Source organism: Antedon mediterranea, chromosome 1 (assembly GCF_964355755.1).
Source record: "Antedon mediterranea chromosome 1, ecAntMedi1.1, whole genome shotgun sequence".
NCBI lineage: Eukaryota > Metazoa > Echinodermata > Crinoidea > Comatulida > Antedonidae > Antedon > Antedon mediterranea.
The window spans coordinates 1,326,069-1,340,894 of record NC_092670.1 but is presented as its reverse complement, the minus strand read 5'-3'; the positions used below and the strand labels follow the sequence as shown (position 1 = coordinate 1,340,894).

Here is a 14,826-nt window from a genome sequence, read left to right as displayed (position 1 = left end):
ACACGTGATATATATTCTTTGGTTCACACAAAACAAGCATGGCGACAGTTCATAAATGCATTTTGGTGAGGTTGCCCAGGATTGGAAACAGACAAATAAATTGTTTAGAATTGAGGTTTGTATTGTTATAAAACAATATATTAATGATAAATATACAAGTTGCACACTATTCCGGGCGCTCAGTTTCCCTGTCCTCCTTTAATTTAGCCTATAATATAAGCCCAGCTAGCCTAGCCGAATACAGATCACTCCGGCCGCGATTCATTCCGGCCGCGATTCATTCCGGCCGCAGCTATGGAGCGCCCAATGAGTATTTTACAACCGAGACACGTTTTTTTGTAGAGAATCAAAATAAATATTTGTAATCATACAGTATATTTTTTCTCTTTCAGGATCACAACAACATCGCAAGTGTTTTAAGTTAGGTCTAATGCTAAAACAAAATAATTTATGTGTTGTATCCAATTAAATGTAATTATAGGCTAGTATATTAATTGTAATGTTATTAATTAATGTAATTTATTGCAATGTACCCTATATGTCATATTATTGTTATCATATATAAATTAAAATATAAAATCATTGTAAATTGGACTGTACAAAAATAATATAATTCTTGATACAATTCCAGGTAACATTAATTACACGATATTTGATTATTTGAAATAAATTAATATTGTAAATATTGTTATTAACTATAACAACATCAATAATAATTGATTATTTGAAATAAATAAATTAATATTTTACATATTGTTATTAACTATAATTAGTAAGTATGGGTACTGGCAAGATAAAGTGTTATAAAAATAAGGGTTTTAACAAATTTTTAATGTTAATAAATGTAAAGCTATAAAAATAAATGTACATAGAAAGAAATTAAATAGTGTTATTCAAGCATTAATTAGATGGGTATTTGATTATTAGTTTATTATTGAATTTAATTAAGTTAAGTTTAGTTTGAAAAAAAAAGCAGTTCCAACTTCTTTGAATGTTATTGTTAATGAAAAAAGTAAAATTGTTGCTAATAAATATTCAACTAGGCCTAGTTCCATTTAAATTCACCAAGAATTTGTTATAACAGTAACACTGAACAGTATAGAAAACGTAGATATGGGCGCTCCATACTAACGGCCCCTTTGCACAGGAAGTCAAATTGAATAGCGGCATACCATCGCACTAAACTGATACGGCGGCCGGAGTGAAGCGCGGCCGGAGCGATCGGCTACCGCCTAGCCTAGGCCTAAAAATAGGCTAGAGAGAGGCCATCTAGCACACTGCAGCCAGTACACTGTAGACTAGTGACTTAAGTGGGCCTGTAGACTAGGGGTGGCCTGTAGTAGTAGGACTACTAAAACGATCGATCCTGTACACCACATTACATGCTATGGTGCGACGGGGGAACTGGCTAGTAATGCTTCCTAATCAACCCTATAATAGTCGGTGTCTGATCATTTCGGCCGCCAGTCATTTCGGCTGCCGGTTATGGAATTGCCAAATTTATGAAACGCCAAAAAAAGACAAAATATGTATTGTTAATTTCGGCCGCCAGAATTGTAATTATTCTTGAATATGTATGACACGCCATGTGTGTTAAAATGTTAATATTTTACTAGGCCTAAATACTGTATTATTAAGCCGAATCGGCGGTCTTCAATTCCAGAAACAGCAGCGATATTATAGCGTGCACATTGCCATCACTACAGTGAATATTAATGATATGCTGAAGTTTTTTTTATGTGCCAGTCAAAAACACTTGACTTGATTCATATTAAAAGAAACACATTTTTACAAAGCACACGCATCTTCGGGACTTGTAAAATAAATAAAAAAATAAACATTAAATCAATATTCATTTTGACCAAAATATTCAGACGGTAAAATACCGTAACTAATATAACTTTAAATCTATGCCTACGGCAAAAACAAAATGTATTTAGCCCATTGCACAACTGATCTCTAGTTTAAATGACCATAGTTGTCTGTGGCGTTCCATAGACTTGATAAAGTTATTTTTTTTCACTGTAATACTGTACAGTTAAAGAGTTATTTCTGGCTATTTCAATTTGGCGCGCCATACCTGGCGGCCGAAATGATCATGCCATATTTTGTCCTTTTTGGAGTTTCATGAATGTGGGCGTTCCATAACCGGCGGCCGAAATGCACTGTGACCTAATAGTCTACTATAATCTACATAAATTAATCATTCACCCCATGGGCCATAACATTAAAAAGTAAGTTAACTCCTCCATAATTTAATAATAGTATGTTGTACTGCATCTCAGCCAAGGAAAATAACCAATTGTCTCATGTTGCCAAGGGTGCTTAATTAGAAATGCCAATAATAGTAGAAAATAAAATCCATAGTCTAAAGTTAATAACACATTTTTTAATAAGAAAGGGTATATATCTGAAAGTAAATTTATTTTTTTATTTTTCTGGTTTATTTTAGGTTTCACAAAAGATACTTTAGCAAAACTCTGCCCAAGACAAAGCCATCATCAAATATACTAACACTCCATCAACGAGGTCTTATTCAAGATATTTTTCCAAACTCAACGTAAGACTTTTAAGACTTAATTAAATAATAAACTAATCCAAATGTGAATACTAAACGGCAATGTAAATTAACATTACCTTCAATGTCAATGAATATTTAAAGTGCCAGAAAGTTTGTTTTAATTTTCATCAGCAAAACAAAAAGAAAATATATAATGTTTAGAAACAAATGTTTTACAACTTTTGTAGTGATGAATTAGCAAAGGTGTTGACAAGTTCCCCTCAGACTATCTATTGCGGATTTGACCCAACGGCTTCTAGTCTCCATATTGGCAACCTTCTGGCTATTATTGGCCTAATTCACTGCCAACGAGCTGGACACAATGGTATTGCATTAGTGAGTATTATAGTTACACACAAAATAAACGTTTAATATCAAAACAATTGTCATCATCCTTTTTGATATTGATATTTATTTCATTTCAAGCACAACACAATAAAGTAATATTGTAACATTTTAAAACAAAGAAACGAAACAGGGACAACCACAACACTAGCATCAACATATTCTCATCATTGAGGTATATCATTATCAAAATTTGGTTTCCAAAAAGTTGACTGTTGATAATTTTATTTTACAGATTGGAGGAGCAACAGCATCTATCGGTGACCCAAGCGGAAAGAGCAAAGAACGAGATCCATTGTCTGTTGACCAAGTTGCACAAAACGTGGATGCTATTGAGAACAATTTAAAGACTATATTTGAAAATCATGAGTTGTATATTTGGAAATCAAAAAAAGATCTTAAACCAATGAAGTATGATTAATTTACAAAAATTATTACAAAATATACAGCAATTAGGTTAAAGTTCAATACTAGTGTAACAGAAATCAAGGACAGCCACTGCTATCTGGGAATCCAACCTCAAACTGTGGAATGTTTAGCCTTTTAGCCCCAGTTTATATTGCTGAGATGTAACCTGTTAAATATAAAAGTAAAATCTTAAACATTTTTAATGGATTTCTAGTACCGGTTTAAGTATAATACCGGTTTGAATTATCTATACAAATTTAGTTTTGTTTTAAATTGTTTAACATTCAAATTAATTATTTATTTATTATAGAATCCTAAATAATTCATCATGGTATGAGGGAAAAAATGTAGTAGAGTTTTTATCAAGTATAGGACGCCATCTACGAATGGGTACAATGCTTGGAAGAAAAAGGTTTGTGTTCCTCTAAATGTTTTCAAAATGTATGTTGTTAACACTACACGATATGTACAGGTAGTCAAACCCCGCTGACATTGAAGGTGTTTGTCTTTTTAGTGTCAAATCACGATTGGAAAGCCCAGCCGGTTTGAATTTTAGCGAGTTCTCTTACCAAGCTTTCCAAGCATATGACTTCCTGCACTTGCATCGCCAGTATGGTTGCAGAATTCAGGTACATTTGTAGTTTTATCAAAACTAATAATAACTTAACAGGTGGTAAATAAAAGTCACAGTAGCATGCAATAAGTGGAAGTTGCTTGTGGGTTATGAGTTTTCACAGCTAAACATGTATAGCTACTGTAGTATATTATGGGAATAAAACTGTGAATACAATTTGTATTAGTTACTGTACCTTTAATAAAGCTACATTTTCCTTTTCAGTTAGGAGGCATGGATCAAATGGGTAATATTTGTACAGGTTATGAGCTTATTGACAGGCTGCATGGCCCCTCAGTTTATGGTATAGCTCTCCCATTAGTTACCACTTCTTCAGGTGACAAACTTGGTAAAACAGCAGGCAACGCTGTCTGGCTAAATTCTCAGAACACATCAGAATTTGACTTGTATCAGGTAAGTGACATAAGCTGATTAGATATTTAGTCCTTCCTCCTAAACTAAAGAATCATTTTGTGTAGATGGGATTTCCCAAATTCGTAATCTACATTCCTTTCTTTTTCACAATGGATTACAAAAAGTTGATACCATTCTTCAGTGTATCTAAAGCTTTGTCTACACTATCAAACATTATGTGACAAAAAATGTGATGTGCCCATATATGGACATAATCATGTCATATCATTACCATATTTGGGCATATCACTACCATGTTTGGGCACATCATAGCAAACTAGTTTGATGTGTAGACTTTAGCACCAAAGATTTAAACCTAGAATCCTGTAATTGTAAGAAACTCTTTAATGCACAGAACATCGTTCAGTGTTTAAGAATTCTTATTTCTTTTGCAGTACTTTGTACAACTACCTGATTCACTTATGAGGAAGTACCTGGAGTTATTTACATTTTTAAGCTTAGATGAGATAGGAAGCATAATGCAGAAACACCAGTCACATCCATCAAAACGGCAAGCACAGAAAAAGCTTGCTGAGCAGGTCTCACTTTTGGTGCATGGAGGTCAGTAACTTGTTTAGGTAGACATACTATAGATATAGATAGAGTGGTGGGACTATGTATGATGACATAGGGACATTGATAATGGTGAGGTTAGCTATAACACTGATAAAACTGATACAACTACTGGTTGGTGATGGTGTGTGGTCAATAATGAAAATTATGATTGCTGTTGATTATGTTGTCAGTGATGATAGTTTATTGTTGTTTTGTTCTTTGTTGATATCTCCCCAGAGGAAGGTCTATCAAAGGCCAAAAGGTTAACAGAGGCTTTGTATGGAAGTTCTGGAATCAGAGCTTTGGAAGTGCTCAATGAAAAAGAGGCTGAGGAACTATTTAAAGGAGCTTTTATTTCACAGATTATACTAGAACCTGGAATCAGCATATTTGATATGGTAGAGAAGGTTAAGTGCCTTCCCACTGGGGGTAAGTTTTGATAACATTTATATTTTAATTTTGACATGTGTATTTAATACTGTGTATACAAGGTAACATTTTGATTATTTGTTAATGAGTTCTAATTTAACCATTTGATTTAAACTAAGTTTGTTGTACTCGCAGGTAAAGGTGAAAAACTTATCCGAGATGGTGGTCTGTACATCAACAACAATAGAGTGACCAACCCAAACCAAGTTTTATTAGAAGGAGAACACATACTACAAAATAACCTCACATTTATAAGAGTTGGTACGTTTCTGTAAATTGTACAGTAAATTATACCATATTGACACTGGATTATATTTGGTCATCATTCATCAAAATTGCCTATAATTTATTAATAATTTTGTGTTTTTATTACAGGAAAAAAAAATTATTATATTGTCAAATGGATTTGATGAAGTGGGTAGCGAGTTTTGTGAATTCAACTGAAAAGATGTCAACGAATATTTATTATTATGCATTTGAAATCGGCCATACTATGCTCATGGCACATAGTATGCCCTCTACGGCCATGGTAGACACGGCAAATAGCATAAAAATACATTTTTAGGAGCTGGACAGCTGTGAATGTTGTTGTCTTTAGGAGTTGTGTGTATATTTGCAATCTAAAATCACTCACTTGTTATACAAGTCATCTTTCAGGAAGAATTGAATTTGAAAACAATAGTAAAACGTGAGAGGAATATGAGCATCATTGTTCAAAGTAGGCCTACTTCAGTATTTTAAAGCTCAGGTACAGGCATGAATTTTTAATAACATTTTTGGTTAATTGTACATAAATCAAATATTTGTAACAGAAATCAAGACGAAAAAACATGAATTTCCCTTAATATGGTCAAATACAAAATTTGGCAAAATTCTTTCATAAAAACCAGAAAGACTTTTTTTCAGTAGTTAGGTAGTTAACCTAATGTAATAATATGGCTGGTGATTCCCTAGAAGGTGAAAAAAGATGGTGGATATAAGGTGGATAATTTTTGCCATAGCATGAAAATAAAAATCTGAAGTTGAATAAAAATACCAGAAATGTAATATTCAAGTTATATTACCTATATTTAGTCATCTGATAACATTTTTTACCACACTGTTTAGTTTTCATAGCTTTTTAAAATGCCTGTCTATTTACAAAATTTGTGTACAAAAGAATAGAGATTTTACTGTGTAATTTGAACTATCCCTCCACTGATAAGAAAGTGTTTATTTTCAACAAGCTCGTGTAACACAAATAAAATCCCAAAAATTATGAAACATAGGGGAAACTATAGATCGATGATTATTGGAATGTATGATCAATAGAAATTTTTTGCCTGCACCTGGCCTTTAACACAATTTTTTTTTTTTTTTTATTGTGCTGACGTACCCCATGGTGTTATCAGACTAAAACCATAGAGAGACTCAGATTGTCTAATTGTCCTGGTTATCATTTAATTTGATATTTAGTATGTTTATTGTAATATAATTATCTTTATTAATTTTGTGTGGAAATCATTAAAAAAACAAACAATTTGAGGAATTAATTAAAAATTAATGTGAATTTTTTTGGAAAATCATTATAAAAAATACATACAAAGTGATAACATTAATTACTGACATTACAAATAAAAAGTACATTAAAAAAAGATTTTCCAGCATAGCCGAAAAAGCTTATAATAGCTTCTTGGGATCCTTAAAGATATGTATTGTCCCCCAAAATTATGAAAAATAAAGATTTTTTAAATCGGACTTTGAATAGGCCATTTTGCAGTTTTAATGAAGTTGTTCACTTCCATAAGAAAGAAAACGGGGGGAAAAAATTATTTCACCTATAAAAAGACAAAATAAACAGTTAAATTACCCAAAAACTCATTGTCTTCCAGACAATTTGACCATTTTTTGCTTTAAATTACATTTTTCTCAGGTAAATAAATTTTTTTCAGACCCAATTTTTTGTGAGAGTGAATAATAACTATTAATTATTATGTGACATTAAAATAACATATTCAACAAAAAAATTTAAAAAAATATTTTTTTAGGGGGACAATATATCTTTAAGTTTATTAAGTAATTTAACATAAATTTAAATTACTGTAGTTATTAATACTGTTTAATTAATACGTTTTATAAATAAAACCAAATGTTGCTTTTTTTTGTATTGTAATATTGTGTAAAGACAGAAGACCATGTGTTTCATAACAGAAAGGTACTCATGCATATCTAATTGTGTTAGCGCGTAAGTTATATAATAATTGCTCAGTCAAGTGTATCGCCATTGTTAAAAAGTTAGGCTAATGACAGTTCACACTACTGCACGTGAAACATCTACACGTACACCATCAACACCAGGCTTTTGTCGGGATCTAACAAGATTATGGTATCAGAGAACATTCATTGTGCTCGTGCTAGAAATTCTATCAGGTAGGCCTATATTAACTCAATTATCTATCTTTGTAATTAAAATCCACAGAAAGATTCGTTAGGCTAGGTCCTAACTAGCTAGGGCCCTATACTATAGCCTATAGGCCAGGCCTGTAGGCTAGGCTATCTACTAGGCCTAGGTAGTAGTAGTACTAGCTAGCTGGTTTGTAAAGTTAGACTTTGGCCCACCTAACAACAAGAGGGCTTCACTTCAGTCAAAGTGATTTCCCCCACTCACCTCTGTCACGTCCGTACTGTAAATTATAGCCATGACATGAGATATAGACCCTTCCTCCCCCCCCCGCCCCCTAACCAACATTGTTATATTAATTTGGGTAAATTTGTTGTAATGTATCTACTTCCATGCTTCGACACAAGTATTTGTAATCAATAATTTTGTTTACTGTAATTTAATGCCTAACTAAGATAGCCAGTATACTATTAATAATGCACTGTTTTGTTACTAATTTTTATTGATCAATATACATTTTAAATTGAAACTGAATATGGCATGCTTATCTATGTTTTTATATATATACGGTATATATTTTTATCTGTATTTTATTGTTAACCGTTTTTTGATGTTGTATTGTTTTATGTTTCAAACCTGTTTAGTTGTATGTGGTGGTATTTATCGCTGTTGGCTTTGATTGAATAAAATAAAATAAAAAAATATTTAATTTACATGTTACTTACAGTGATTAATATACTGCTGTATAATAATTAATAATTGTGTCATGTTTTTAGGCACCTATTGAAAATTAGGAAAAAATAATGATTTAATGTTATAAATTTTTCAATAATATTTACTTTAAAAATACAGAAATCTTGATGCATCATCATTTAAAGACGTAGATGTTCTTGTAACGGGCGGTGCGGGATATTTTGGCATTCATTTAGGCCGTGCCCTTAATATGCTAGGAGCCCATGTGACCCTCACTGATATTCAACCACCTATCGAAGATTACAATTCTGTTGAAATTAAATTTGTTCAGGTAAAGTTTTTTTTTTATTTATTTGTTTAGCATCCAAAATAAATACAATTTGAACACAAATAGTAATTACAATTTAAGCATTAGACAAGAACAAATATGTAAGAACAAATATATGTAATTAACACTTTTTTCAATGGATTCCATGGCTTAAATGTCACTGATAAAATGCTGATAATAGCTAATTAGTGGAGCTGTGGCTTGGTGGTTATGATGCTTGGCTACCAATCTAAGGGTCCTGGGTTCAAGTCCTGTCATATGTCAGGGTTTTTTTCTCATGACAATTTACAACTCCACTCCCAAAGACTTAATAATAAGTCTTTGTCTATGTAGAGCATCTTGTGTATATGTTTGTCTTATATGTTCTAGTGCAGTATATGGAGAGCCATCTCGATAGTGCTTTGCACTCATGGCAATCCTCAGGGTGCTGCACCGCTGTGTTGTCATGTATGTTTGCCTGAAAATTAAATAAAATAAAAAAAAAAAAATAAATAAAATTACATTATTCTAAAAAAAATGTAAGTGTGTTGTGCTTTTTTTTTCCAGGGTGACATATGTGATAAGACATTTGTCCAAGAATTATGTAAAGGTAAAAGTTGTATATTCCACATTGCATCATATGGAATGTCTGGCTATGAAATGGTAAATACTTGTGTGTTTTATTAAATGGTAAATCTCTCGCATTAACAGTGCATATTGTTGAGTATCTTCTTCTATTTTGCTGTTGCCATAGTTACCAACTGCTCCAAATATTCTAAATCTCTGTCTACACTATCAAACTATTTTTTACAAAAAAGTGTGATGTGCCCAAATATGGTGGTGATAATGACATCATATGTCCATCGCGCACATCACATTTTTTTCTCGCATAAAGTTTGATAGTGTAGACAAGGCTTTAAGAAAAAAAAGCAAATTACAGTACAATATATATGTTATGCGCGATTTGAACGATTTGCGCAATTTAAAATTGCGCAAAGAATTCCTTGCGCAATTTGAATTGAAAAATCTGTTTCAAATTGCGCAAGCAACGTATTAAATTGCGCAAGTAGTCTGCAAATTGCGCAAGGTTTTTTTCGACAGATTGTGAAATCATGCACACCCATATTTTTATAGTAATTTCTAAGAATGATTCAAAATTAAAGATAATATCGCATTTCCTTATTTTTTATAGTAGTGAAAATATTGTTATTGTTAGCATACCGTCGAAGACCCGACAAAGGACCACAAAGGTGGAGTTCCCGGCGGGCACGTGCACGGCGGGCGGCTAATACTACTCTAGCCTTCCTACTACTGGCTATGTTTTGATAGCAAGTCTAACCGTTGGTGGCGGTAGACTATGTTGTGTATTTACTAGACTACATTAATTTTTGTTATTTTTACATTTATTTTGATTTATTTTAAGTTACAATGAGAGTGATAATATTATTTAATTGTGTATGCCATTTATGTTGTGTATTATACACATGTTATCTTCGCATTTATTATGTTTCATTTTGAGTTATTAGTTTCGAATAAATTATTATTGTTAACCGATCGTCGACGTTAGCACGCATTCTGGTAGAATTCTGCTGCGCAATTTGACAATTTTACAAATTGTGCAGCGCAATTTGAAATTGCGCAAGGATTTTCTTGCGCAATTTGATATTGCGCAAGTTGATTGCGCAATTTAATATTGCGCAAGAAAATCCGTGCGCAATTTCAAATTGCGCAAGAATTCTTTGCGCAATTTCAAATTGCGCAAGGAATTCTTTGCGCAATTTTAAATTGCGCAAATCGTTCAAATCGCGCATAACATATACACCCAGTAAAATTAGATTTAAAATTAATAAGATTTAAGAATGTATTTGAGAGGGTACCAGTGGTTCTAATATAGCAGAGATATAGTATACCATCATGTATTATATTTCTATATTTCAGACGTTATTATAATTACTATCATATTGTATTTCTACTAACAAAACCATGTTTGTTTTTTTTTTAAGCTAAAGCCAACAAAATTTATAGAAAGTATTAATGTTGGTGGAACAGATAATGTTATAGAAGGTAAATGATTTTACATTTTTTGCATTACATTATTAAGTGTTAGAATGTTACTCATGTACTAATGCTTTTCCTTCCTGTGTGGGTGTAGTCAAAATAGCTCACATCATGAGTAATAAAGGGTCGGGTAGGGTGCCCATCGCAGTTTCATTAATATTACTGAGAAGGCTTACCCACCCAAAGAAAACAAAATAAATAAAAATGATTGTGTAACAACAAAAGTCTAAGCAAAAGCACACAGGAGAAAGTAGGTGCAAACTTTTTTCCTCTTTCATAGCTCACAGGTCATCTGTAGGTCAATCTGTAAACTTAAGATAACATTGTTTTCTCTTTAATTCCATAACATGTGCAGTATAATAATATGCAATTTTACTAAACACCATATAACCAATCAATAATGTGATCCACATAGAAATGCATCAAATGATCATGTTTTTACACAATTTATAGGTTGCTATTTGCATGATGTTCCACGTCTTGTGTATACAAGCACGACCGCTGTTGTGTTTGGAGGCCAAGAAATAATAAATGCTACAGAAGAAACGTGTCCTACATTACCATTGACATCAGTAAGGGTAGAAATAGCTTGGTCTGACGCTGTAACCAATATTCTACTATCTTGACATCAGTAAGGGTAGAAATAGCTTGGTCTGACGCTGTAACCAATATTCTACTATCTTGGCTTCTGATTGCATTGAATCTTCTTTTTCTAAACTACTCATAACTGTTGAGTTTTTTTGATTGATTGAATTTATTTGATGCTCAACATTAAAATAACAAACAGACAAAAGACAAAATAACGAGCATCAGGAACACCCATTAGGCCGGAAAAACCAGCCCGTTTCCAATGGAGTCCAAATTGTACATAACAAACAATAAAAAATACAACATTTATAAAAAGTATATATATATATACATTAAAAATAAAGCCCAGTAAAACAGAAAAATTCCTCTGGTATCTGAGCCATCTAGTTTACAATATAACTATCTTATCTGTTAAGCCTACCACCAAATCTTCTTACTGTTCCATCTATCTCTATTTAAACTGAAAACCTATTATCTGAGTATCTCTTTGTTTATTCCCTTTTTTAAAACTTAACAACCTATTAAATTAGCATCTGAGCCTTCTGTCTTTACAATGTACTGTAATTATTTATTGTAGGCCTACCAGCAATGTTTTAAATACTGTAGTGTATTCTTTTGTTCCATACTCCACCAACTTAAAGGTCTGTTTTCACTATTAAACTTTATGTGACCAAAACAAAATGTGAGGTGCCCGTGTATGGACATATCTACCATATTTGAAGATATCACTACCATATTTGGGCATATCACGCTTTTTTTGTCAAACTAGTTTGATAGTGTAGACAGAGCTTACTATAAGTAGTATAAATCACTAATACATTCGTTATTAGTTTACAGATGATTATTCAAGAACAAAATGTATTTCAGAAAACAAAATTCTAAAAGCCAATGGCACAATAACGAAAGGTAAATCAAATTACAAATGTTTTCATTTTCACAAACACAAAATGTGCCTATTTAAATTTTTTATATTTTTTGTGTTTTCACTGATTGTCTGTGTCCATTTTATAATGATAGCTTTTATATATAACTGTTAAAATTCAATTTGTTAAATCAAATGGCGATAAAGTTTATGATTATGTGATTTAAACTAAATGTACTTGTATTTGTAGGAGGTGCTGTTTTACATACATGTGCGTTGCGACCACCTGGAATATATGGGGTTGGTGAGAGAAGACACTTTCCAAGAATTGTGGTTGGTACACAAACAATGTTCAGTAATACATTGAAGCAATGAATTATTATGCCAACATTCAAAGTCAAACAAAGTTTTGCCATTTTTTTTCATGCAAATTGATCTAACCTAAATCTCTGTCTACACCATCAGTTTGACAAAAAAAGTGTGATGTGACCAAATTGTTAGTGATATGACATCATCATGTCCATATATGGTCACATCACATTTGTTTGTCACATAAAGTTTGATTGAGTGTAGACTGAGCTTAATACATTTTGGTCTTACTTATTGAAGTTTTACTCGTCCAACAAGCACCCTACCAGAAGCATGTCATTAAGTTTAGGTTTCATTTGCATACAAAATATTAATGCATACACCCGTAAGTTGTTGCTTGCATTTTGGTAATTTGAACTTATACTGATCTTCGTTACAACTACAATTATTATTTTAGAATATGATGCAAGCTGGTCTAGTTCGCTGTACAATAGGAGGGCTAACGGCATTAGTTGATTTCATTCATATTGACAATCTTGTTAGCAGCCATATTTTAGCGGGAGATGCGCTAACACAAAAGAAAAAACATGTGTCTGTAAGTATAAGTATAACCTAAATACTTACTTCATGCTAAAAGTAAAACAACCTCTTTTTCATTCTTTCCCAAAATGATGTACTGTGTTATGTTATAAATAAACATAATGCCACAGTTTTGTTGACATCAATTGCTAGTCTCATTTTCATAATGCCACAGTTTTGTTGACATCAATTGCTAGTCTCATTCATAATGCCACAGTTTTGTTGACATCAATTGCTAGTCTCATTTACATAATGCCACAGTTTTGTTGACATCAATTGCTAGTCTCATTTACATAATGCCACAGTTTTGTTGACATCAATTGCTAGTCTCATTTACATAATGCCACAGTTTTGTTGACATCAATTGCTAGTCTCATTTACATAATGCCACAGTTTTGTTGACATCAATTGCTAGTCTCATTTACATAATGCCACTGTTTTGTTGACATCAATTGCTAGTCTCATTTACATAATGCCACAGTTTTGTTGACATCAATTGCTAGTCTCATTTACATAATGCCACAGTTTTGTTGACATCAATTGCTAGTCTCATTTACATAATGCCACAGTTTTGTTGACATCAATTGCTAGTCTCATTTACATAATGCCACAGTTTTGTTGACATCAATTGCTAGTCTCATTTACATAATGCCACAGTTTTGTTGACATCAATTGCTAGTCTCATTTACAACCAACTTTGTCATTATATTCTTTACTTCACATTGTTTTTTTTTCACAGGGTGGAGAAGTTTACTTTGTAACAGACGACGCACCAATAAATAATTGGGAATTCTTCCGCCCACTCATAGAAGGTCTTGGCTGTACCTTTCCCAAGATAAATTTATCATTTAAGTTCATGTTTGTTATAGGTAAGTAAAAACAATATTTTGTTAACAGCTTTTTGCAAGATCAACAATAGGCCTATTGGTAACAGGAGAATAAGAGGACGTTTGTAATCAAAGATGGAATTTTTTCTTTTCTTTATTAAGTACTTGTTTTAGAATGGATCCATCAGTTGTTCAAACCTTTGTGTCATATTCAACCTTTTCTAACGAGAACAGAAGTAAGTAAAAACTCTTTGTCTCTAATTTCTTTAATTACATCATCATCGTCAGATCATCATCACAATCAGTTATCATCAATACTTTAAATCATTTTTGAAAATGTTTATGAAATTGATTGATTTAAACTTTGGTTCTTTGTGACAAATATGAACCGAAAAAAAGTACCAGAATCAATGGACCAAGAATCAACCAATTTGACAACATTTCTATGCCAAACTTGACATATGCTAAATAGTACCTTTGTTGGACTTGAATTTAAATTCTTAGCAATATCGAAAGCTCCCTGTTATATGAAGTGAATTTGTTGATTTAAATTACATAATGCTCTTTTCCAGCTGTACCAGATATCAGTTCCACACTATTTCAACATAGTGAAGGCACGCAACCATCTTGGCTTCAAGCCGCTCAAGCGTGACATCACAGACATTGTGCAATACTACTTGGAACGAGGACATCGTCATAAAGAAAATAGAACATGTAGAATTGTAATGAACATTTTTGTTGGGGTTGCCTTAGCATTCCTTGTTATGTTACTTGTATTTTAAATGGAAATTCCAAAATGTGGAATTAAAGAAGGGAAGGTTCTTGACAATGCTGCAATTAATATAGTTGGTGTTGATTCGTTTTGTTAGAAATAAAATTGTAAAAAAACGTGACAAAAT

General features: G+C 32.3%; 2 protein-coding genes across 2 annotated transcripts; both read left to right on the top strand.

The window, feature by feature from the left end:
* The first annotated feature begins 32 nt into the window (after positions 1-32).
* LOC140052359 (tyrosine--tRNA ligase, mitochondrial-like) lies at positions 33-7,351 on the top strand. The gene is made up of 11 exons (XM_072097900.1): positions 33-115; positions 2,453-2,560; positions 2,749-2,896; positions 3,141-3,316; positions 3,624-3,725; positions 3,828-3,942; positions 4,152-4,340; positions 4,736-4,901; positions 5,133-5,324; positions 5,460-5,585; positions 5,700-7,351. Exons 1-11 carry the CDS (start codon positions 39-41, stop codon positions 5,732-5,734), a joined length of 1,434 nt encoding a protein of 477 aa, XP_071954001.1. The 5' UTR covers positions 33-38; the 3' UTR covers positions 5,735-7,351.
* A 249-nt stretch (positions 7,352-7,600) lies between these two features.
* On the top strand, positions 7,601-14,798 carry LOC140052386 (short-chain dehydrogenase/reductase family 42E member 1-like). The gene is made up of 11 exons (XM_072097991.1): positions 7,601-7,733; positions 8,557-8,728; positions 9,272-9,367; positions 10,708-10,768; positions 11,216-11,334; positions 12,181-12,256; positions 12,463-12,545; positions 12,979-13,116; positions 13,840-13,969; positions 14,090-14,163; positions 14,500-14,798. The coding sequence occupies exons 1-11, from the start codon at positions 7,687-7,689 to the stop codon at positions 14,707-14,709; spliced, it is 1,206 nt and encodes a 401-aa protein (XP_071954092.1). The 5' UTR covers positions 7,601-7,686; the 3' UTR covers positions 14,710-14,798.
* Positions 14,799-14,826: the final 28 nt, after the last annotated feature.